At 38.2% G+C, this 24,244-nt stretch overlaps 2 protein-coding genes across 3 annotated transcripts; one reads left to right on the plus strand and one right to left on the minus strand.

Annotated features, from left to right (window-relative positions):
* The first annotated feature begins 1,501 nt into the window (after nt 1-1,501).
* On the plus strand, nt 1,502-2,779 carry LOC101163576 (ras-related protein Rap-2a). The gene has a single exon (XM_004071542.4). It carries the CDS (start codon nt 1,723-1,725, stop codon nt 2,347-2,349), a length of 627 nt encoding a protein of 208 aa, XP_004071590.1. The 5' UTR covers nt 1,502-1,722; the 3' UTR covers nt 2,350-2,779.
* A 1,884-nt stretch (nt 2,780-4,663) lies between these two features.
* On the minus strand, nt 4,664-14,498 carry LOC101163819 (phosphoribosyl pyrophosphate synthase-associated protein 1). 2 transcript variants are annotated; one of them, XM_011478356.3, is made up of 11 exons: nt 14,088-14,498; nt 13,763-13,815; nt 12,746-12,812; nt 12,486-12,658; nt 12,272-12,387; nt 12,137-12,192; nt 11,908-12,053; nt 10,873-10,914; nt 7,912-7,982; nt 6,212-6,358; nt 4,664-5,780 (listed from the first exon to the last, which is right to left on the minus strand). In XM_011478356.3, exons 1-11 carry the CDS (start codon nt 14,168-14,170, stop codon nt 5,622-5,624), a joined length of 1,113 nt encoding a protein of 370 aa, XP_011476658.1. In that variant the 5' UTR covers nt 14,171-14,498; the 3' UTR covers nt 4,664-5,621. The 2 variants fall into 2 exon arrangements, with proteins under 2 accessions (XP_011476658.1, XP_004071591.1); XM_004071543.4 differs by lacking the exon at nt 10,873-10,914 and having other exon boundaries at nt 14,088-14,497.
* Nucleotides 14,499-24,244: the final 9,746 nt, after the last annotated feature.

Below are 24,244 nucleotides of genomic sequence, written 5' to 3' on the forward strand. Positions count from 1 at the left end.
AGCAGTGAAGTCTGTGGGTGACAAGAATGCTCAAGTTGTGGGTGTGGCCAACTTTGTGGCAACCAGTCTGTTTTTCACATTATTTTTCACGTAATTTTTATATAATTTCTTTGTTTTTCAAACTTTTTTTCTTATTTTTTGATCTTTAATTATAATTTTATTTCTTTCATGAAATTCTTAAAGTAAGAAGAAACAAAATTTTAGAACAAAGATCACCTGTTGGTTTTATTATTGAATGCAATACGCTTTCATGTTTTATGTAGGTAGTGCTACATTTCTCTCTAACATTTTTTACATGTTAAGAGTAGTCAGAAACTGCTTGTCTGAAATTTTATTTATTATTCATTTTACTTATATATTTAGTTGTTAGGTTTTTACTTTTTGATTTATTTTAACATATCTGAAAATGTTGTGACATTTCTTTAAAGTTTGCAGTTCTCTGACAACCCACTTTCTTACTCTTTTCTTTATATGCAGGAGCTTTTATTTGTTTCCGGTAAAGTGTGACTGATGTGATCTGCAGACATCTATAACAGTCTACTTTAGGCAACACCCAAGACACATTGTGGGAATTCAGTAGTAAAAAAATAAAATAAAGACTTCAGATAGGCAGCATATAGGCGTCAGTCATCACAGGTTCACATGCCAGCATTTCTGTTTTTTAGAAGATGTCCTCTGTCAAAAATAGTCATGTTTTATTTTGAAACTCCATGACCTGTTTAATTTAATATAACTGTTCACAGCATGTAGTAATTTGCATATAAATTTTAGGTATTCATGCACGATTAAAGAATGAAAATTTAAAATGATACTTTAAATAAAAAACATTATGAAAATGTGGGGGCTCAAATCTATTATAAATACTAATATGTTGAAATCTAAACTTACATTTTAGATATTTATGTTAAGTCTAGGGTTTATTTAAAAAATGTCCACAGACTTTGTCATCTTGATCCTCTGTGCGGCTCTGACACCTCACCATAGATTTTGTTCTTCTTTTGGAAACGGTTAACAACCCATACCTGCAGTACTGAGAGTACATATTTGACAATACTGCAAATATTTGGACATTAGGAAGCACATGTTCAATGGCTTTTGAAAATATAATTAAAAGGAGGATTTTGGTGCCAAAACTGATTTTGTTTTCTTCTAATCAATAAAACAAGGCTGATTTCTGATTTGTCTTATTTTATATTCCTTCCTCTTGATCATCTTGTTTTTGTAGCTATTTTTTACTTTTTTTGTTATCATTGTTGACGATCTGTAAACGGTCGTTGAGTTTTCTAAATGTTCTATAGGGAACAGGAAATTCAAGTTATCATGACCGGTTTTACAAACGTGACAGTATTAAATTAAGTTTTGGAAAATATAAATTTAAAGAATTTTTTTTGCTTAAACGTACTGAACATTAAGCATTTAAAAAAAAAAAGTTGGGTTGAATGATTTTTGTCTGCGCTGCAACACTTCAGAGCTTCTCTCTTACACACACTCCACTGTTTGGATTGCATGTGTCCTATTGGCTGCAGCATATTCAAGCTGGAATTGCAGCTCTCACCTGATTGGCTGAGGCAGCAGGTGATGCTAAATCTAGAGAGCAGCCTGATAAGCACACACTCACGTGCATCTGCTATCATCCTCCTCCAGCACTTCCAGCTCCATCAGTACTGCTGAGACTCTTCCAGGATTAGCAGCGACCCAAGTTTCAGGAGAAAGAACGGCAGCATGTCCATCGCGGTGAAGGAGAAGACAGATGTGCGCCTGGTGTTTCTAGGAGCAGGTGGAGTGGGTAAGACAGCCCTCATACACCGCTTCCTCCAAGACACCTTTGATCCAAAACATCGGCGGACGGTGGAGGAGATCCACAGGAAGGAATATGAGGTAGGAGACGTCAAAGTCACCATCAACATCATCGACACCAGCGGCAGCTACTCCTTCCCCGCCATGCGCAAGCTCTCCATCCAGACCGGCGACGCCTTTGCCCTGGTCTACTCCGTGGATGACCCTGATTCCCTGGAGACGGTCAAGAGGCTGCGAGATGAGATCATAGAGCTCAAAGAGGACAAGCACGCACCCATCGTGGTGATCGGAAACAAGATCGACCGCCACAATGAACGGTTGGTGTCCAGCAGGGACGTGCTGGCCATGGTGGAGCTGGACTGGGACCACATCTTTGTGGAATCCTCGGCTAAGGACAACATCAACGTTCTGGAGGCTTTCATGGAGCTGCTTCAGCAGACCGACCTCCCCAGTCAGCTGCGGCCAGCTCTGTGCCGGAGGCGGGAAACCCTCCCCGAGAAGGGCAGCAAACACCCTCCGATGAACAAGACCAACAGCTGCCTCATCTCATAGAGACTCAGAGACAAGAGAAGCAGCTGGAAAAAAAACAGAAAGGTGTTTTTCTGGCTGACACACACCCACAAAAAAAAAAAAAGAAACTTGGAAGGTGAGGATGGCAGTTGACCCAGAATGTAAACCAGGAAAATAAAAATTCAATGAAAGTAGGAATATTGACAGTCTAGATAATTTGTCACTGACAACCTGCATTTTAATGTTCAGTAGCTTACAAAAACGCAAAACTACACTAAGGAAGAAGTGAAGACGAACTTTTACAGTTGTCAAATGAAATAGTTGGAACTAACATCCAACAGTGAGATTGTGATCAAATGAAGTTGTTTAAAGACTTGTGCATCTCTGTATCTGTTACATACCCGCACTGTTTCCCTGTTACTCTCCTCTTAAAAACCCAGTTTGTCTTGAAATAAACCATAAATCATTTGTACTTTTTGCATGACGTAGTGCTTTTTTACTTCATTCCTTTCCAGAAAATATGCTAATAAAAAAAAACACTATTACAATTCTATTAAGAAAAAAAAAAAAACAATGCAAAAAGTAGGCATTTACTTTATTAATAATATTGACAGGGTTTTATTTGTTGAGCACAGTACTTGTCTAACTAGATGAGTAAGTTTATATTAGACCTGTAGCATCACCTCAGGAACTTGTGTCAAGTTTAAAAAGCCATGCTGGTTCTAATGTGCACACTCAGGTGGTTATTGTTTTGGCACACAAGCACCTCCATATTATCTGTTCAGCACTGCCCTCTGGTGGTGAGCCAGAATACATCTTTTTTAGCATTTTATTTCTCTAAACAATACCGTTTTAGATTGTTCCGGATTTTGACTCGTATAGTTGAAATACATTTTTGTTTTTGTCCTGAATTTTAGCAAATCTCACAACCATTTAAATGATAAGTCAGGGGTGTCAACGTCTATTGCACAGAAGGGCCTAAACCCAAAACACACTTGAGGTTGCTGGTCAAATGACAAACATTTATTGAACACACAAACTAAACTTTTAAAACTTAACTTTTTTTGAATGCATCTATGAATAAAATAGACAGGGATATTGTTCTGGAATAAATCTTATAAATCTTAAATAACCAAATAAAAACATATCCTGTCAAAATGATCCACATTTAAAATATGAACATGCTGCATAACAAATCAAAAACAGAACCTGGAAATATAAACGTTGTACTTTTTAGGAATAATGAATCAAATCATTCCATTTTCTTTGCTCTTGTGTCATTTAATACTAATTATAGTACTAATACATATTTTAGTACTTTTTTTTTTAGCAAACATAACAACAGAAGCTAAAACAACATAACTAGAAATTAAAAGTTTGTTCCAATGCAGGATTATTGACATTTCTACTTCCATTTACGAGCTTTCAGTGTGGAAGAGTTTTATGAGTTTCATTTTCTGCTTCAACCCTTGAGAGGGGGCATTAGTAATGGCCCAAAATGGCTCAGAGATATCCCAAAAATGACTTGAATTTAGGTCAGGATAGCAATGATTGCCCATCTCTGTCTCTGCTTGGCAGCATCAGGGTAGTTAGAGGTTTGTAAGGTGAGATCAGGAGGGAAATTGCCGCTGACATTTGAATCTTCTCTAAAAAGCCAGAAAAGGTGGCTTGTCCACTCGGAAGGCCCCTTCTGCTTCTCTTCCCTTTTGAAAACCACGAGTAAAAGGTGCATTGTTTCTAAAGGCAGACGAGGAAGCGATCTGTAACTATCAAATATTTGGTTCCTCTTTGTGCTATTAAAACACAGAAAGCAGTTGCAGCGATTCAATCGTGGTTCGCAGCATGGGACGGCGACAGAGGCAGGCCCCGCTCAGGTACAAGCTCAACTCATCCAGCAGGTTCTTAAAATCCAACCTTTGGCAAAGGATGCAGAAATGGAGGTCAAACTGACAGATTTCTGGAATCGTCTCTGCTCCTGGACTTGGTCCAAGCTCCTCAGTGATGTTTCCACACCTGAGAGGTTTAGAACAAGTACAGGATCTCTGACTTAAAACAACATTAAGATTTTTTAGTCGATGTTTGGAGGCAGTTTAAAGACCTTGTAAATATTTTTAGGAGCTTTTAAAAATCATTACAGAACGCTCTAATATGTTTTTTAGGCCTACCATGAGTAAATTTACGTAAGATAGTAAAATAACCTCTTAAAATGTTTTAAATTCAAATTTTCATTTTATAAATCAGGAATCATTTTTCTATTTCTTTGTCACAAACAAGCCTTTAATGTTAATAATTTAAAAAAAGCTGTGGTATAAGAATCAAATAATAACGATCATTTAGAGCAATATAGTCATTCTGATAGAGCTCAACAAGAGGAAAGTGTTTTTATTTGAATTCACACTGACAAACGGCTCAAACAGTCATGGAAACAGGGAAACGGGGGGGGGAATAAATAGACCAAACAAGTCAAATGCATCTTAGACAAATACTGATCTGAGCTGATGAAGAAGCGGCATCGGAGCATTTGCAGCTTTTAGACACGGACAAAGTTGCATTTCACACGAATCCAGGGCTCAGCGTGTGTTGCAGTGTTTTTGCACGGAAGACATTTGCAACGATTTCTCCCTGAGCAAAAGACTAAAGAAACTAGGTTTTCAAACAGAGAGTTAAGTCCAACATCTAAGCAAATCTTTCAAATTGACCAAGTTTTACAGTAACAGTGCGAAAATAAGACCCAAAAGAAACGCTTGGAAGAGGTTATGAACAGTTCAGGAAACGATGCAAAAAGAAAAGCTAAATAAAGATTTTGAGAAGCAAAGTTGGTCCGTTTTGTGGTCTGTGATGTGAAGCGGCGTGCCAGAGGATATGCGAAAGACGGAGCTTTAGTGTAAGAGTTGCTAAAGCATGTTTACGTTTAAAGAGGAATAAACACTATTCTTGAATTTGAGTGTTGTGTGCTTGTTTGCAGCCAAAATGCATTCCCCTTCAGCGTAAGAGTTTGTCCCAAGTCTTCTATTCCCCACACTTTGATAAATAACATTTACGTAGCAGGCCACACTCAAAAAACATGCCTGTTTATTGTAAATATGTTACGTGCTGAGATCTCTGCACGCCGTCCCTTCCTTCTGCTTCCTTTCAGCAGCTCAAGTCAGCGGGGAGGAGTCAACCTTTTTTTTTTTGGGGGGAATATTTTGTATGTTTTCTGTAAATTATTTGCGGCAAACCGAAGAATTTCTTTGAAACCGTCAAGGACACATGTGCGCCAAACAAGTAATCCTGGCATAAACTAAACCTTAGCCTTCCCTCTGGCGCTCTCTTTAGTCGTCCACTGTGATGTTGCGGAACAAGTAAGCCATGGATTCTCCGTTGTGGATGCGGCGGATCGCCTCGGCTAGGATCATGCTGACGTCAACCGTCTTGATTTTGGGACACTGGAGCTTCTGTACTTCATGGGGAACGGTGTTGGTCACAACCACCTAAAGAACAAAAAGAATGTAACTGATGAAACAGCTCCTGCTACAGAAAAAGAAAAACTGTTATTGCTTTCTACTGAGCATGCTCAGACTTTACAGTTCAAAAGAAAATAAAAAATAAAAAGCTTTATGGGGAAATGTGAAATATAAACTTCTCCTTAAAAAAAATGGCGTTTAGTCTGAAACCAAACTGTAAAAGCGGTTTTCCCAGCATCACATGGTTAGAAGGAACTGAAAAAGTGACACAGATGCATATTTTAAGTTTTTAATTAGCGCACAACAATGACATGTTAAACTAGGAGGAGGAACTGCTGTGTTCACTGGGTTCCTGCAGAACCCAGTGCAGATTTGCATTTTTATTTATATCAAAACAAAGTATTTTTAATTCAGAAATGTACGGCTGATATATATGATCGAGAGGAAGGCGCTCTCACCTCATCGATGGCCGACTCCTCTATGAGACGTGGAGCGTCTGCAGACAACAGACCATGCGTGGCCATGATATAAATCTTATAGGCCCCCCGCTCTTTCAAGATCTCTGCAGCCGCCACGAAGTCTCCCACATCATCTATAATATCATCCTGAAGGAGGACATCATTTCCATTAATGATATATTTTGGCTTAGAAACACATAAAATACTAAAAAAAATTGTCAAAGATTTGAGAGAATTAAACGTGTTACAGCCTCTTTATCAGATGAAAAAGTAGGTCTTTTTTCTTTTATTCAGGACATTTTCCTGCATAAAACTGCAGATGATAAATCCCCTTTTTTAATACTGCCGGTGCTCTTCTGCCCCCTGTCGGTCAGTCCACAAATCTGCACTAAGCCCTGCGCTTTGACTCACAGGTGTTTCTGTAGACTTCCTGATTTGCTGCCTTATCAAATGCATTAAATACAAATTAGTATTTTTTTTTTGTAAATCTTGCAGCTGTTGAGGTTTCTGAACAACATTATATAAGTACCAATAATTTACTTTTATTTTGAAATCAGTACCAATAATTTACTTTTATTTTGAAAACAAATACGGTACTTTAAGTATTTTTGAAAACGAAGCTGTCTGCTAAATTTGGATGTGTTGTAGGAGATGGACATAAAAATTAATTCTCACATCGCAGTGCCAATAGTGAGAACTTGTGAACAAATGTGCCACAGATGCTTGTAAAACACAGGTAGTTCATCCGACTTCCTCTATGAATCAGTTTTTTAACCTTTTATGAGCTAGCGTATACTTTTTCCTTGAAAAAAGAAAAATAATAATAACATTTTTAAAAATCACAAAGCAGACAAGCAACCGAAAACGTAAAAAGAAGAGAAACTGCAGCCTGCGTAGATGATGTAGCAGTCCCTACAGAGGGACTAAATTATTAATAATTTATTTTTATTTAAAAAGAAATAAAAATAATGGTCAACTAAAGGCTGTGGGGTCAAATTTAAAGCTTTTTTTTTCCCTCCAGCTTATTGAAATGCAATTGTATGTAACCTCACATAAACCCAAATAAAAACCATAATGACATTCATTTTTAACTATTGATCTGCTTTAAAATATTTTTTCATGTTCGCGCAACAGCAACTTTCAGTTCTGAAGAATTTCTTAAGCGAAGTATTTATCTTCTGAACACGATGGATTCAAACAGTCTTCGTGAAATATTTATTTATTAAGATTCTACTAAGTGAGGTCACTAAATAGTGTTTTAGTTGTTGGGAGGGATTTCGGACAGAGCCTGAGCGACTTTCTGAGCCATGACGGCATAAGGAAGTGAGGGCGTTAACCCTGTCAGGTTGGACAGACATATGATTAACCCTCCAAGAATGATTGGTGGAAACTGTTTAGGGGTGGAACTTTCCAAAATGAGAGCTGCAAAATCGCATTACAGTCATTCTTATCGAAGACAAATTAACACAAAGAAAAAAGTATTTTATGATCTTTCATGTTCTTAACTCTTCAGTGTGAAACCTGGTTCTGCTTGGATGAATCTAGAGATGTTGTCTTGGTAATGATAAATATTTTTTGACCAATTAGGTAAATTTGATGAATTTCCCACGGCACACTGATTGAAAAACACTACTGTAAACATCAGGAGAAGCACGTTCAAAGGAAACTCGGAAACAGAAAGGATTCCTCAAGCATCTCACCACGATGATGGCGATTCTTCCGCCCACGTCTCCAACCACCGTGATTGGAGGTTTCTCCTTGGCCATCATTACTGAAAAGCAAAGCACACCCCACTGTTGAAGTCCCTTTTCGACAAGACATTCACAGGATTTAATCAAAAGAAAATCTCAGCAGATGGGTAAAATGGTCCAAGAAAAAAAGATTTGACAATGTAAACAATCAGTGCTCCAAATTACTGCTTTTTCTTTTCTTTTAAAGACCCACTCTGAACATCTTCTGATCCATTTTAAAAGCATTCCCATTGGTCTCTTAATAATCATTATGACGTTTTCTAGGACATAGTCTCTGCAGAGCGGCGGTAGTTCATTAGAAATTTACCTCTGTGTTGTGGGAGCATCGTTGATGAGAGCTCTCTATTTACACTCTCTCACATTAGCTTACAGCCCGTCACACCCTCATCATTACCGGTGCAACATAAATGGCGAGCGATATTGGAGTTTTAAGCCAGACATCAGCTGAGATGAGGAAAATGAAGACATTCATGGATCTATTTGTCTGCAACTGTCTGGATGCATCAGAATGAAGCAGATGAGGGGGATTGTGACCCACCCAGTGTATCCTCTATGTAACAAATTATCAAACAGTTTTTTTTTTTATTATCTGCTCATGATTCACAACAATTTGAACAAAAAAATACTCAGAAATGGAACCGGCAAGGAGACGTTGGGTATGAAGGTTCACTGCCAAGTATTTATGACATATAGATTGAGGAGAAAAGAGTGAGAAACAATGTGGATCACGTTAAAAGTTGTTTCAACAAACTCTGGTTGACTTAAAGCCAACCAAACGTCTGAATACACCCTTAAAGTGAATTAAACACATTTGCTTTTTGTTTGTTCATTTAAGGAAGCAGCAATTAACAGCAGCCAAAAACCAAAAAAATAAAAAAATAGAAAAAACAAATTCAATTTGAAAAAAGATAGAAAAAAAATAAAAAGGGCCAAATTTGATCACCCAGGTTACATGTGTCCTCCATCATCAGAAAAATGTCACATGTTAAAAACATCAGAGTGGGTCTTTCAAAGCAGATGATTTGTGAGATTTAGAGACAACTAGTAGTACTTTTCCCTTTCATTCTACCCCTCTTTCATCTTCTTAAGGAGATGAATCATATTGGCTAAAACCTAATGCAAAGCATGCCATGCAAAAAAGCACATTATGCAAGAAGAAAGGAAGGGGGGGTGGGGGGTCCTTAGCTTGAGAAACCTGATAGAGGATGGACACACTGCCTGGACAGTCAGCAGTAGACCCAGACATCTGCACATGAACCCACTGTGCACTGAACACTAGAAATCACACAACAGTGGCAAGCACCCATGAGTTCTGTCATACATACTTGCCAATGTTCTGGGATCCAAACCTCAGTGGAATCTGGGCAATCAGCTGCCTGTACATGCACACCTAACTCAATCCCATGATGCCGTGCTTTGGGGGAGAATTTATTTTGACCAAATTCCCCAGTTTTGACTGAAAAATTAAACTTTTTTTCCCAACGTAATCCAAACTCTTGGTGTCTAATTACGTCTGACAAAGTTTTGACGGTGTGCGTGTAAAAGCAGCTGACAAAACACCCGGAAAAAAGACAATCAGCCGGCCACGCCGATTGCGAGGGGAACTGAGGAAGGAGGAGCATGCCTTGCAAAAGGCCACAGAGATCGTCTTTTATTGCTAATCTGCAACACCCACTGCCCTCTGTAGCGCGGACGCTTCTTGCTGGTGCTCAAACCTCGTGAAGCTGATGAAGGTGCGTTTAGCCCGGAGAAGAAATCTCCCCCCATGGAACCCGTAATCAAACTTACTACACTGATCCGTGTCAGCACTGAGGCAGCACAATGCTTGAATCCATTACTCTTGAGGTACGTTCACACCGCCCTTGGCAATGCGCGTTCAAGCGACCACTTCCACTGAAAACGCACATAAACACTCCTTTCAGGCTACCGGGTTCAAAACCCTCGCATGCTGCGACCAATTTTGAACTCTACGTACAAAATGCATCCTCATTGAATGCATGTTAAAAGAGAAACCAGATTGAACTTTAATCAGTCAGATACTCAGCTTTGGTAGTGAAGTATGGATGGCGTCCATTTAACTCACAGAAGTGAAGAATTGCGGTTTGTGCCTGACCGAAGTTCAAGGACACCCAGTCTTTCATATATCGGAATAGAGCTGAAAAAGATTCACTGGATTTGCACCGCCTTAACATTTTGCACCAAGCCTCTCCCAACTGTAGGTGGCGGACAGGTGCTAGTAAACAGAATAGAAGAAGAAGAAGAAGCCCCTCCCTGCTTATCCAATGTGAAAGGTATGGGCTATATGTGCACCCATGTTTAGCGTGTTCTCTAATGCACGTCACATGCCCGGTGTGAACGTAGCTGTACTCCAGATGCTAGGTCCTACGGCATGCTCCATTGGTTTCATCACATGCAATCATGGGTAAAAGTTAATCACGCTTTAAAGGATCAGTTTAAGATGGTTGCAACATGTGTTGATTGGCACCATGAGTCTAAATATTCAAAAAAAAAGAAGAAAAGAAAAAAAAAACAAATCTGACATGGTTCGGATTTGATTCATGGACTTCAAACTGCAGATCAGAGCATGACAAAACAAACAGGGTTTGGAACATCTTGTGGAACCAGCTGTCTGGAATCAAAGAAAGGTCAGAGCCGTTTGAGTCAAACACGCCGTCAGGCATGGAAATACTACGGCCAATTATCCGGGAACAACGTTTTCCTCGCTCAAGAAGCTAATGATGCTGATTTCCCACAATTCCTCCCCTCCGTTTTGAGTCCAGACCGTTTTTTTTTCTTTTCTTCTCACAAGATGCACACGCAAACCCCCTTTTTTTTCTCTACACATGCAGAAATCTAGGAACCATTTGAAGAGGAATCATTTCATAAAGGTGAATTAGTTTTAGGTCATACTTGGTAGCTCTATGCCAGGGAATGGAGCTTGTTGTTTGCCTGCTATTGTCAACAAATAAACACCACATTAACACAAATAAAAGACATTGTAAATACATAAAGCTAAACCTTAGGAAAACACTCCTCCTTAGGTTATGGTTACAAATATGAAATAATAAAAAAAGAAATGTGAGCAAAAGAGAAAAATAAATACGAGTCATTTGCCAAATAAAGACTAAAATTGTCCCCAAGGGAGTCGTGGATCATATTGTTCGCTCAATTCTTTCTTTCATTTTCCGAGCACTGGCAGCTACTCGCTTATGTGGGTGAGCGGCGGCGTGACGCACGAAGTAAAGGACGCTATTTTTCTATACCTGGAGGGCTAAATGGTGGGGTAGGGAGAAGCTGTAGGGGTAGCAGAAGAATTCGGATTAAGCCTAAGAGTGGCACTTTTCCTCCGTCGCATTTGTTCTTCCTTAAAGAAGCATTCACGTCAGTACAACTTTATGAGTTTGTCGTGTTTCACTTCACGGAAGTTAGGAAGTAAATGGTAAATGTGTTGAAAGTGCGTCTACAGCCAAATCATGCAGTAACGTCTGCTGAAAGAATGGCATGAAGAACACACAGAAGAGTCTTCAGCTCAAGAACAAAGTTGGAACAGAGAGAAAGAAATGGCGTGTGTGTGTGGGTGTGTGTGTGTGTGGGTGTGTGTGTGTGTGTAAGTGTATGAAAGTACTGCACAAAAGTGCTGCTTCTGCAGAGGTCAGGACGCTGAACACATCATTTGGGATTTCTGCCCAGCAGGCGCTGTTCTTTCTCCGACATGCACAAAACATTAGCTGTAAAAAGGATTAGCTCAATTCCAAAAACTCAACAGTTAATATATTTAAAAACTCATTATTGAACATGTTCAACTGCTTTGAACGAATTTGGGACAAAAATAGTTCAATCGAACCACAAAAAAACAACCACCACATAAACAGGAATGAAGCATTGGACTTTCACGCATGCTGAACCCAGAGAAACACTGTGTTAAACCAACATGGGCGTTCTTACAGGGCAGTTCCAGCCCCGTGTGGCCGGTGGTGTTGCGCACACAGGGCGGGGAGTGTCTCCCGTCAGCCATGTCTGACTCCGCACACTGCGCCTCGCCGTGAATTACCGCCAGGCCCAGGCGGAGCCGTTCTGCATAGGACTGAGCCCTGAGGAGACAGGAGAAGTGAGCTGGGGAAAGTCACCTCCAGGACTCCTATGACCCTGACCGTAGACTTCATTCATCACTTACCTTTTAGCTGCAGCAGGAGACTTTGCCACAATGATGGCATTTCTGTAATCAGGAATCTGCAAAAAGAAACAAAAACAGCTCTGTCAGGATAATTTAATCAACTTTTGAACATTTTTCAAAAACAGGGGTAAGCACCTCCTCTTGAATATACTGAATTAGGAATGGAGAGGCACGTAGGTTATCCACCGGAAAGCTGAAAAAGCCCTGGATCTCTTTTTGATGCAAATCCATGGTAATGATGTGCGTTAGTCCTTCAAAGGAAAACACAAACAGCAATGGAACTTCAATTAAGAAATTCAAAATAAAAAAACGATTTAGTTTGCTTTTATTTCTTTTGTTTGCTGTTTACCTGCTTTAGCCAACATCGACGCTAACAACTTGCACACTATTGAGCCCCTCTTCCTCATTTTGCACTGTTTGCTGTAGGGAAAGTAAGGGATGACTCCGATGATGTTCTTTGCACAGGACGTTTTGAGGGCATAAGCCATGATAAGAAGCTCCATGATGGCTGTGTTGACATCTCTGAAAGCCAAAATCAGTCAAGTAAATCATCAAAACCAATGTGCTCTGTGTTATTTTCACGAGCTCTGACAAAAAGAGCAAACTCACCTTGGTATAGTTTGGATAATAAAGATAGTCTGCCCTCGAACAGATTCTTTTACATCCACTCTTGTCTCTGGATTAAAAAAAAATGAAGTTAGGAGTGAAAAATGCCATTTGTAAAACAGTTCATTTAGCATCACGTTTTTCTGAGTTTTTAACAAGTTCTTGTAGCATTTTTAACATGATGGAGGACAAATGTGAAGAAAATTAAGCTCAAAATTGCATTTTGGAATGTAATTTATATTGTTGTGAACCAGGCAGCTGGTCTGGCACATGGGAAACCAGGGTTTGTTTCCCAGTTGGGGTCCTGGGCAAGACCACACTACTGCCTAACTATGTAGCCACAAGGGGACCCAGACTTGGGCCCCCTGTGCCGACTGGGGACCGGTTGTGCGTCAGGATGGGCATCCAGAGTCAGCCAAACCACTTGTGCGCAAAACAGTAAAGGGGTGGGTCTTTAAATTGGATTTTTATGTGCAATTTTGCATTATATGACCCCAAGAAAACGTTTTCCCTATTAAGAAAAAGTAAACATGAGTTAGCTGGTCACTAATGACATTCTATATATCTGTGTAGATCGTCAGTGATCCAGGTCCAGATTCTAGACTTGAAAAGATATAATCAGCGTTTCTCCGCTCATCCATTAAACTTCTAAGCTCAGAAGAACAGAATCATGCTATGTTTGCAGGTAAACAGAAAACAGTTAGATAATTTAGCTAAAATAATCCAAAACAAAGATCATAATACTTATATGCAAAGAATAAAACGTATGTTTAAATATGTTTTGTTTTATTGCACATGTGAGACAGGGAGTGTGTTTCAAGACTAAACAATGAACCGTGTCTTTGTTCAAGGTCCACATCTTATCAACACCTGCCATCCAAAGCTGTGTGTGGATCACACAATCGCACACATTTGGATGACTAAACCATAGTGCACCCACACTAGTAGTCTCAAAAATCCTGCTGTGGTGGCAGAAATGATGGAGATCTTTAACTTTACAGCAGCCTTATGTGACTATACCTCTGTTTGGCTCCTGAAAGACCACAGACTTTCCCAGTTCGACTCCCAGCCGCCTGTGAAACACAGAAACGCGTGGTTTCACTCACTGTAATCCCACGACTGACACGAGGCATCAGTCACGCTGCTCATTCATTCATTCATTAAGCCACGCACAACCTGATCCACATAATATGACATAAGGGCCACAAAACAGTGTAAACGTAAAAAATAAAAATCGCTGCAACTGGTTCCCAAACATGGTTCAACTCAGCCGTTACAAAGAGACATTTCCTCATTAGTAAAAAGTAAACATGAGTTAGCTGGTCACTAATGACGTAGTACTTACTCTGTTATCTTCTTGGCTAATTCTGTGCACGCTGCCGTGGAGTTAGCAGAAAAAACACGGTAGCCACTTTTGGCGACATTCATTCTAGAGCTGTGTCTTCTTGCGGCTAATAAACCCCGTCACACTTGCAGTTTCCCAACAAAACGACCACGCCAACTGAAGTGTTTTATGGCGCTAGGTAGCTAACGGCTGCCCCACTGCCTGCGCCGTCGCTTTAACTCAATGGCCGAATGATCGTGGCGAAAAATTATTTTTGTTTCAAAAATTATTTTACCTAAGTAATAGGTTTTAATTCGAATTTATGTAGACTTATATTATTTTATATGATAAATAATACAGTTGTTCGTAAAAGTGGAGAAAAAAACGACTACTACTTTCAGGGTAACTGAAGAGCTATGCTCCAAACTACGGCAAGCTTTTAGAGACAATCTTTTCGACTTTGCTTTGCTAAGTAGAAAACCGATTTTGCTTACCATAAGGGATCATTTTTGTGATAATACTTAAATTTTTAATTGGGAAAAAATCGGTGTTGTATTATAAGACTTTCTAAAGAAAAATTAAATGAATTAGTAGCATTGAAAAACCATTTTGAAAACCATTTTACACATCTTTTCTCTGGTCTTTCAGCAAAACTTTTCTTCAATTAAATCTTTTTTTAGGGTCAGACAACTGTAAGCGATACAAATATTCCACATTTTGGAGAGAAAATTTCTAAATAGGAAAAAAAACACTTTTTTAAAGTTGCAAATATTTTCTTGCATTCAGTGAACATTCCATGCAAATCACAACCTATAATGATTATCAAAAGTCCCTATAGGCTATACATTTTTAAACTGAGGTCAATCCTGTGAGTGCTAAAGTAATAAATTCAAAGAATATGTTGCAGAAATGATCATTAGAAAATGACTGACAAAGTCACATCTACAGTACAGTATGTGCAGTTATGTCAAGAAGTCAGTTTTCCCAATGAGTTATATCACTAGAGGAGACACCACGTGGTTCCCCATGGGAGGAGAGCACCGCCATCTTGGTGAGGTCAAGTTACTACTGCAGTACATGCATGTTAACACATTTCTTGCATAATGCCAGTTCATTGTGCGGGTTTCAACTGCCAAAATCAGATAAATGAGTCCATGAAGGAGGTAGGTGTATCATTTCACAGGTAAGTATTTTAATTTTTTTCTTTTAATGCTGCAGGGGCTTCATGAATAGAACACATGTTGACATGCATGATGCTGCAGGGCTGTTATCAACATGCTGCATGATGTACATTTATTTTGCTGTCAATATAAATGTACATTTTATTTTGCTAAACCTGTATACAGCATACTAGGCTATTATAGTAATACAGATTTATACATTTCTGACTCAGTGACTGAACTTTTCTTGCAGGTATCCAATGGATTCAGACTTAGGGAAAAAGTGGGCCTTAGCCATCAAAAGAGTTAACCCAGATGGATCACCGAGGTACCAACTAGTAATACAGTCTGGCTGTTTTGTGGAAACAGATTTTGATAAGAGGCCAGACTGTTTTTTTAGGGTAAATCTATTGTTCACTTTTGGACTTATTTTGAATATTATTATTATTATTAATAATAATAATAATAATAATAATAATAATAATAATAATAATAATAATAATAATAATAATAATAATAATAATAATTATTATTATTATCATTATTATTATTATTATTATTATTATTATTATTATTATTATTATTATATAATTATTTTTATTATTATTTATTGACTTATTATTTATTTATTGTTATTTATTGTTTGTATTGACTTACCATTGATTTATTATCATTATTATTATTATTATTATTATTACTATTGACGTAGTGTTGGGTTTTTCTAAATAATTTAAATAACATGTCAAAGAGGTCTAAAACTTCTAAATTTTTAGAAATTAATTTTAAAAATTCTTTCTAATAATTTTTTCATTTGTAAGAAGTCCTGCAACAATGCATTTTCATTCAAGTTTGAGCTTTTAAGGCTGACTGTTTATCTTCTTTAACAACAACAAATGATGTATATATATATATATATATATATATATATATATATATATACATAAAACATAATATATTTATATAAATGTATAAATATATTTAAATCTAAAAATATATACAGTTTATAAAAGCTACTTAGACACCACTAAAATCAATAGAAATCAATGTCATGTGGGCGTCGTCGACCTCACCAAGATGGCGTCGCGCTCCGCCTCCGTCGGCCAGGCTTCTAAAGCGGGCGTGTCTCCTCTAGTGATATAACTCATTGAGTTTTCCTTCTGATCCACAATATTCCATAGGGTGGCGCCAGAGAACTACTTACTACTACTTACTATTTACTACTACTAATGAAGAAGCAATGGCCTTTGAGCTCCATCCTTACCAAAACGTTGATGTGTTACGTTTTTTTTATCGTGCAGTATGCAGCACAATTGATACTTTTTTACAACTATCCCTCATCATATACATGTCGTGTTTTTAGTATATTCCTATTCCATTTATTCCTATAATGATAATAAACATGAAGATCCTTAAAAGTTCTCGTGTTCTGAGATGAGTGTGTTATCTTGGTTCCTCCATGACTTTTTGCAGTACAACTATAGAGATGAAAGACCACCGACAAACATGTTGCGGCTTTTGGTGAAGCTGACTTTATTGTCCCTGATGCAATTCGAACAGGACGGTTCAAATTTCCAAATGCCATCAAAAATACAAATAAAAAGGGTGCATGCTTTATATTTCTGTAACTCAGACAGAAACCGGTTAGTCCTGACATCCTTCAAAGAAATTTGAAACGTGTGATGCTGAAAACAAGACACTTCACCCTCCTTACCTCCAGTGTGGCTCCACTGGTGTGTGAATGCGTATGAATGTCCTGGTGATGGTCAGAGGGGTCGTAGGCTAGGTATACATGAGGAGTGAATGAATAATGGACACATTATTATTATTATTAAAGTGCATGCTCAAAGAATCATGTTTGCTTTTAACACTTGAAACTATTTTTCTAGAAGCAAATCCAGCCAGAAACACATGAAGACATAATCCAACTGTGAAGTTAGTGGGGAAATTTCTGATGAAACAAAGGAGTAAAAGCTTAAAAGTTGTGGGGAATCATTCTGCAGGTTTTAGAATAAATACATATTGTTAAAAGTATTTTTTTCTGAATCTAGAATGTGGAAAAATGTCTAACAAATGCTAGTCTATTCTATGCTAAATCAGTTTAGATCATTTTGGTGCAAAAATAAACCTGTTATAACTTTGTTTTTGCATTGAAACCAAGTCTTCTGGGACATTGTATTTTTTTTCTTTTGTGCAAAATATTCAAAAATAATGAAAATAATGTTTAATATTGGCAAAACAGATGATTGTAGATGAAACATTCCAACCACTTCTGACATGTATTGAAATATTTCACACCTCATTAGATTTACAAGTTTTGTTTTTAGCAGCTCTTAGGATGTGTTAGGAAGTGTAAACTGTAGTTGAAAGTATTTACAATTTTAGAGGCCTACATGCATCTCTCAAAGTTTATCTCAATTTTTTAATCCTATTCTCTAATGTGTTTTCTTGAGAAATGTTGCAACTGTAGTAGCTGTGCATTGCTGTATCTAGCATCACTTTTATTTGGGAAAATACTTTAAAACAATTCTTCTATACAGATGTGTTACCAGCCTAACAACTAGTTACATGGTTCTTCTCATGTTGATTTCATTAAAAAAATAATGTCAAACAATTTTTCACCAACTATTTTGTTTCTGCAAGTCTTATAACTCCCTCTCGGATCATCTTTTTATCTGTTGTAAAAGTGTTCAGTGGTTTCAATTATGATTATGCCATTTTTAGCCTAAGTCAAAATATTTGTGTTGTTTTAGGACATACTGCAGAGCTGCAGTAGATCATTAGAAATTCACCTACTTGTTGGTGGCTCTGTGGGTGCACAGCATCTCCGCCCCCCTTCCCATCACACATAACTGAGAACTCTCTGTTTACACTACATAAATGGCGAGCAATTTTGAAGCCATCCAGCCGTAGAGTTTGGAGTCAGATGCCCGTCTGGATGAGGAAAACAAGGACGTACATGGAGCTTGTGGCCCACCAAGCATCTTTTCTACATCACAAATACACTGTTTTTTCAAAAGGCATCTTTAAAATAATGATCAAAAAAAATTCTGAAAGCAATTTTAAGCTTAATTTTATTTTTAGAAAAAGTACACAAGCATTTTAATAATTCGCAATTTTCACATTTTTTAAGGAAACATTTTATTAATGTTACTACTTTCCCTTTTGCAGCCAATACTTCTGCTTCCTCCAGTTTCAGTTACTGATACATGACCAAATAATAAATCAAGTCTTGATTAATTTCTCGTTTTGTTATAAACACTTTCTGCAGCCATCAATTAACTGATGGCTTATTTGGACAACCTTAAGCGCTGCCCCTGCTTTATACTTTCCTCAATGTTCCCTGATTGCATAATAAGCCTTTTCCTATTTGAATGGAGTCCGTGTGAGTTACAGTAAAGGGAGTGCCTCCACACCCCTAATACCAAACAGCTGGCGATGTGTTTCTGTCAAAACTGTTAAGAAAGTTCATCTGGGTGATTTCACTGCCTTTGCTTATATGTAAAACATAACAAACTGATGACCTTCCAGCGTTCCTCTGACCTTTCAGACCTGCGTTTTACTCACAAAAATATTGTTTCAAGATACCTATGTTGTATTTATCAAGTTTTTATGAGTTTTTTATTGTATATTGATGTAATTTTTGTCTTTGAAAAAGTGGATGATAAAAAAAACAAAAAACTCTTTTCTGAGTAACTTCCAGCACCATTTAAAAGTCACAGTTACAAACATTTCTGGTTGTGTAAATAAACACAAACTAGTCACAGACATAAATCCATGAAATGTCCTGTGTTTGAACTAGTGTGTTTCACAAAAGTTGCAGTTTGTGTTTTTCAGGGATCATGAAAAAGCTTTTCTGAGAGAACCTGGTTTAGTTGTGATGCTCAAATAGATTTACTTTCATCTGAATGCACTGAACTCAACCAAATCCAAAAAATTGCAATTTATGAAAAAGAGTGTATAGTTTTACACAAATCACTAATTATGCGTCTTTTAGATTCCCAAAAAATGATTAGGATGACCCAAATGTATTTGTTTTTATCCATTTTCAAAAGCAAAAGCATGAGAATGTGTGGGAACAATAAGGTTATTTTGTGTTTTATGGTTTGGCTGCAGCTTCAAACGATTGCAAAAAAAGCGTTTTTTCATTCAGTCATAAGATCCAGACCCTCAGGCTGAACAAGTTCTTTGTTTCTAGAATAAAAGCACTCTTGATCAGAAAAATATTTTTTTATGATGTTTTTGTCATATGTCTTAAATATTTCCAATAAGTCAGCTTTTAGCTTCTTCTGTTGACACTGCAAGTGGAGAAAGATTCCCTTCTGTTTTCACAGCAGGGAAACACCATTGGACGTAAAGGTATGTCATAACAATGAAAGGAATTCCTCCCAAAAGGAAAATATTGACATTTTTGTTTTTTTTAATGTTTAATTATTAAATAATTGGTAACAAATTAACTTGAAAACAACTAATCACTTTAACTGAAAATATAAATTAGCAATTTACCAAAAAAAATTGGATCAATTGTCAATAAAATTGCCTATCTGTTGGCACGCTGTTAAAACACTTGGCAAAGTACTTCAATCCAATTATTGGATATTTATGTTGGAATATATTTTTTCTTTACTTATATACATGTCCCTCACAAGTTTCAGCGTTACTATTTTTTACAGACTTGTTTTCCCAATTTTTTGATAAAAAGACAGCTGACTCAACTTTGTAATCTGATTGTTGTATTAAACAAATAAAAAAACAAAATAAAATAAAGCAAGAAATAATTCATTTTTTAATTAAATGTATTGTGTTAAGACATGTTTTTGATCATTCAAGTGATTTTTTTTTTATTCATTCCAGAGGAATCTGGAACCTGTGTTGCATCATACAAATGTCAAAAAGGTATGTATGGGTATCTGGGATATGCAAGTTTGGTGTTTCTGAGTTTTTTTGGAATAATCAAGACTCTGGAAGAAATGCAAAAAAAGTGTTTATTAATCTCCAGCCTCCACAGGAATGATCAAGTAACATTCTTTGTGTCTCACCAAAGGTGCATGACTTTCTTCTAAAAACATTTGATTTGAATCATGAAGGCCCCACTGGAATTTTGTGCTAACCAAAACTTGTAAAAAGAAAAAAAGACCTCAGGAGCTGCATGCTTTATTGAGCGGAAAGCTCTGCAGCCCCACCTTGAGGTGTTTGAACATCCAGTTAAAGATTAGCCTTTTTCTTTTTTCACTTTTGCATTAAAGCTTTAGAGATCTGTCTGTTTAACCCTTGTGCTATCCTAGGCATTTTAACATTGGGAGTTGGGTCATCTAGACCCACTACACAGTGCTCTGAACCTTTTTTCTTCAACGATTTGTGAACCTCACTGGTGTCCATGGATTACATGAAATCTTTCCACCTTTATCCACCTTTGTCATGGTAGGGGGAACACGTCAATGTAAGGGTGGGGTCATCTAAGATAGCACAAGGGTTAAGCATTTCAGTGAAACATAAGAAAACATCAAACACCAATAAAGTGAATTATGCCAGCACAATAAACAATAATAGTTTTTTAAACTGCTGCAGTGAGATGGAAATTGTGTTTTTGGTTGTTTTGCTATTTGATCATGTATTGCAAGTTATAACGTCATAGCAATCTTAATCACTAATATCGCAAATCGCAACTTTTCCTCATATCGTGCAGCCCTAAAGTGATTTCGATGCAGGTTTTTGGTGTCTTTGCTAAAAAAAAAAAATTGGATAATCTGTTCAAATATAAACAGGAAAACCCAGAAAGATTTGCATTTAATTAACGATCACGTCATCACAAAACAACGAGCCTGATCTCATGAGCAAAACCAGGGGCCTCAATCTGAGGCTCCAGAGCCATATATTACTCTTTATTCCTCTGTTGTGGCTCTTTGGCTTTGAAGCACAATGCTGATGCTTTGAATAAATGATGTTATTGAAGTTTTTTTAGTTATGATTAGATTTTTAAATGGAGGTGATCTTAAATTATCTTTTTTTTTTTTTGCCACGGCTAACATTGCTCTAAAATCTAGAGGTCTTGAGTGCTTTACAGCTCCTCATGAATTCAAAGGTGTCAAATAAGTGAGCAAAAAGTTTGATCTATTGTCAGAGCTGCTCATAATTAGGAAAAAATTCAAGCAAATAATATCTTCTGCTGAACAACAGTGTCTAATTGATGTTCATAGGAAAGTTCTTAAGGTATTCAAATGCAAGTTTTTTTTAAATGGATTCTATATTACTGTCTTAATGTTTATATTCAATAGTAAAAGTAAAAAAAGGATGATGAAGCACCAAAGTCATAATGATGGAACGTTTGACTTTTATGCCTTTTTAATTCAAGAAAATCCCCTGCAACAGGAAGTTCTTATTTTGTCACATTTTATTTTGAAAGAAACTTATATGCACTCCCGTCTAAAGTAAAAAAAATCAATCTGTTTTATACAGTAAAGTATAAGACTGTTACAATTCGATCATTGTTAATATTTAATTGTTAAATTTTATTAATATATTAAATAAATGGTCACAAAACGCGAAATCAAGATTAAGTGGGATTTTGCAGCTCTGACTGGTCAGTAAAGAAAATGGTCTAAATGCCTCTTTTGGGGTTAAACTCAGTCAGCAACACCAAGTGGTTTAAAAGTGGGCAGAAAATGTGGTGTTTCTGTGATGGCCCCTTCTGTGTTTGCCCACGTTGGCTTGAGCCAGCCACCCAGTCGACTGCGTAGCTAGCTCTGCTGGCCAGGCTCATCTGCTCTGCTGGACCAGGTGGCTGGTTTTTGTAGTGAGCCATCCTACTGAGTGCCCACTTGTGCCGTCAATCCATCCATCCATCCATCCATCTATCCATCCATCCATCCATCCATCCATCTTCCTCCACTTATCCGGGACCGGGTCGCGGGGGCAGCAGTCAAAGCAGACATGCCCAGATTTCCCTCGCCCCAGCCATTTCCTCCAGCTCCTCTGGGGGGACCCCGAGGCGTTCCCAGGCCAGCCGACAGACATAGTCTCTCCAATGTGTCCTGGGTCTTTCCCTGGGCCTCGGCCCAGTGGGACATGCCCGGAACACCTCTCTAGGGAGGCGTCCAGGAGGCATCTGGACTAGATGCCTTTCGATGTGGTGGAGAAGCGGTTCTCCGCGGTGACCGAGCTTCTCACCCTGTCTCTAAGGGAGCGCCCAGCCACCCTACGGAGGAAGCTCATTTCAGCTCCTTTACAGCTCCCCTGTAAACCGCCATCCTTAACGTGGTGGGGGAGTTTGAGAGCTCGGGTGATCCCAGGAGCTAAGCTGTCTGGGGCTTAATCTGTCTGGGGCTTAAACCCCTGGTAGGGTCTCCCATGGTAGACAGGTCCTGGGTGACGAGCCAAAGAAAGAGTGGTTCAGAAGCCTCTGATGAAAAGAAAGATCAAGGACCCAATGATGTCACCCAGATTGGCGTCACCAGGGCCCCACTCTGGAGCCAGACCTGGGGTTGGGGCTCACAGGCGAGCGCCTGGTGACCGGGGCTCTTCCTTTCTGGCTCAACCCGAAGGAGCGACGTGGGACCACTCTCCCATGGACCCACCACCCGCTGGAGAACTCAAAAAGGGCCGTTGCATTGTGGTTTGGGTGGCAGTCGAAGGCGGGTGCCTTGGCGGCCCAAACCCCAGTCATGGAATTTGGCTTTTGGGACATGGAACGTCACCCAATTTAGCCAATGTGGGCAAACACAGGTGGGGCCACCATGGAAACTGCTGACAAACCCATTCGTGGCCCACATTTTCTGCCCACTTTTAAACCATATGGGGCTCACTTGGCCTTGATGGCTTGACCTCTGAGCTAATCATAGATAATCTGATTTAATAAAAATGTCAATGGGCTTTAATGACAATCGTCTCACTAAAATAGCTCTCTTATGTGAGAGGTGATTAGCTTTTTAAATGTCATGTTGCTAAGTTAGGTGAGATACAATGACATGGCAAAAACCTGATGGCCAGTTTTTGCCGCCAGTTTAATATGGCACGCTATCAGTAACTGTGTCAATGTTTAACACCACCCTGTTCGGTGCACCCACCCATGCAACGCTGTTAATATGTAAGTTCTTTGCACTTCTGATAACGTGTTTGCACCATTTGGGCTGTAAAACTCTGGAATTCTAGGTTGAGGAGTCCCTTTTCAGCTCAGACTATGATAAATATGGAGCATCTTTACAATTTCTTTTTGAATCTGTGACAGCAGAAGTGAGATATGCTTTCCCACTGATAACAACAAAGCAGGGAACTGTATGTATGTGTGGGTGTGTTGACAGTATGTGCATAGAATGTAAAACGGACTAAAATCAAGCTGTCACTTTCTGGTTCTTTGAAGACCCACTCCAATGAAAATCATGTTTTGGGTGTTTTTAACATGTTATTGTGGCTTTTTTCATGATGGAGGACATGTATAAGGATAGTTGAGTTTAAAACTGCATTTATGAGTATTTCTTTATTCAAATTGTTGTGAATCAGTAGCAGACAAAAACACATGTATGAAAAAGGATATAGCTGTGAGGTAAAAGCTAATCAGTTGGCCACAGACTCCCTGCCCACTGTTTTTGTTGCACCAGCAATGTTAGGTTGGAGTTGTGAGGGGCTGTAAGCTAGTGGTGAAAGTGCAAACAAATGGATGATGGGAAATCAGGGTAGGCTTACTCCCCATCAACAGTCCCGCCCAAAACTCAGTGGTGAATTTCTTATGAACTCCTGCCGCTCTGCAAAGACTATGTCCTAGAAAATGACACACGTTTTTGGATTTTGGCTAAAAATAGCATAATCATTATTAAAAGATCACTTGGAACGCTTTTAAAACTGATCAAAGGATGACTGGAATGGGCATTTACAAAAAAACATCAAAACAAAACTCAAATAGGTGTCTTTTTTAATGGGAATGTCATCCCCTTTTCCTTTTATCTCACTCTTTTATCTCGCTCTATCTTTATTTACCTATTTTCCCAAAGATTGATATAATTTATGTTACCAATTATAGGCCTTTGT

This window comes from Oryzias latipes, chromosome 8, assembly GCF_002234675.1.
Source record: "Oryzias latipes chromosome 8, ASM223467v1".
NCBI classification, from domain to species: Eukaryota; Metazoa; Chordata; class Actinopteri; order Beloniformes; family Adrianichthyidae; genus Oryzias; species Oryzias latipes.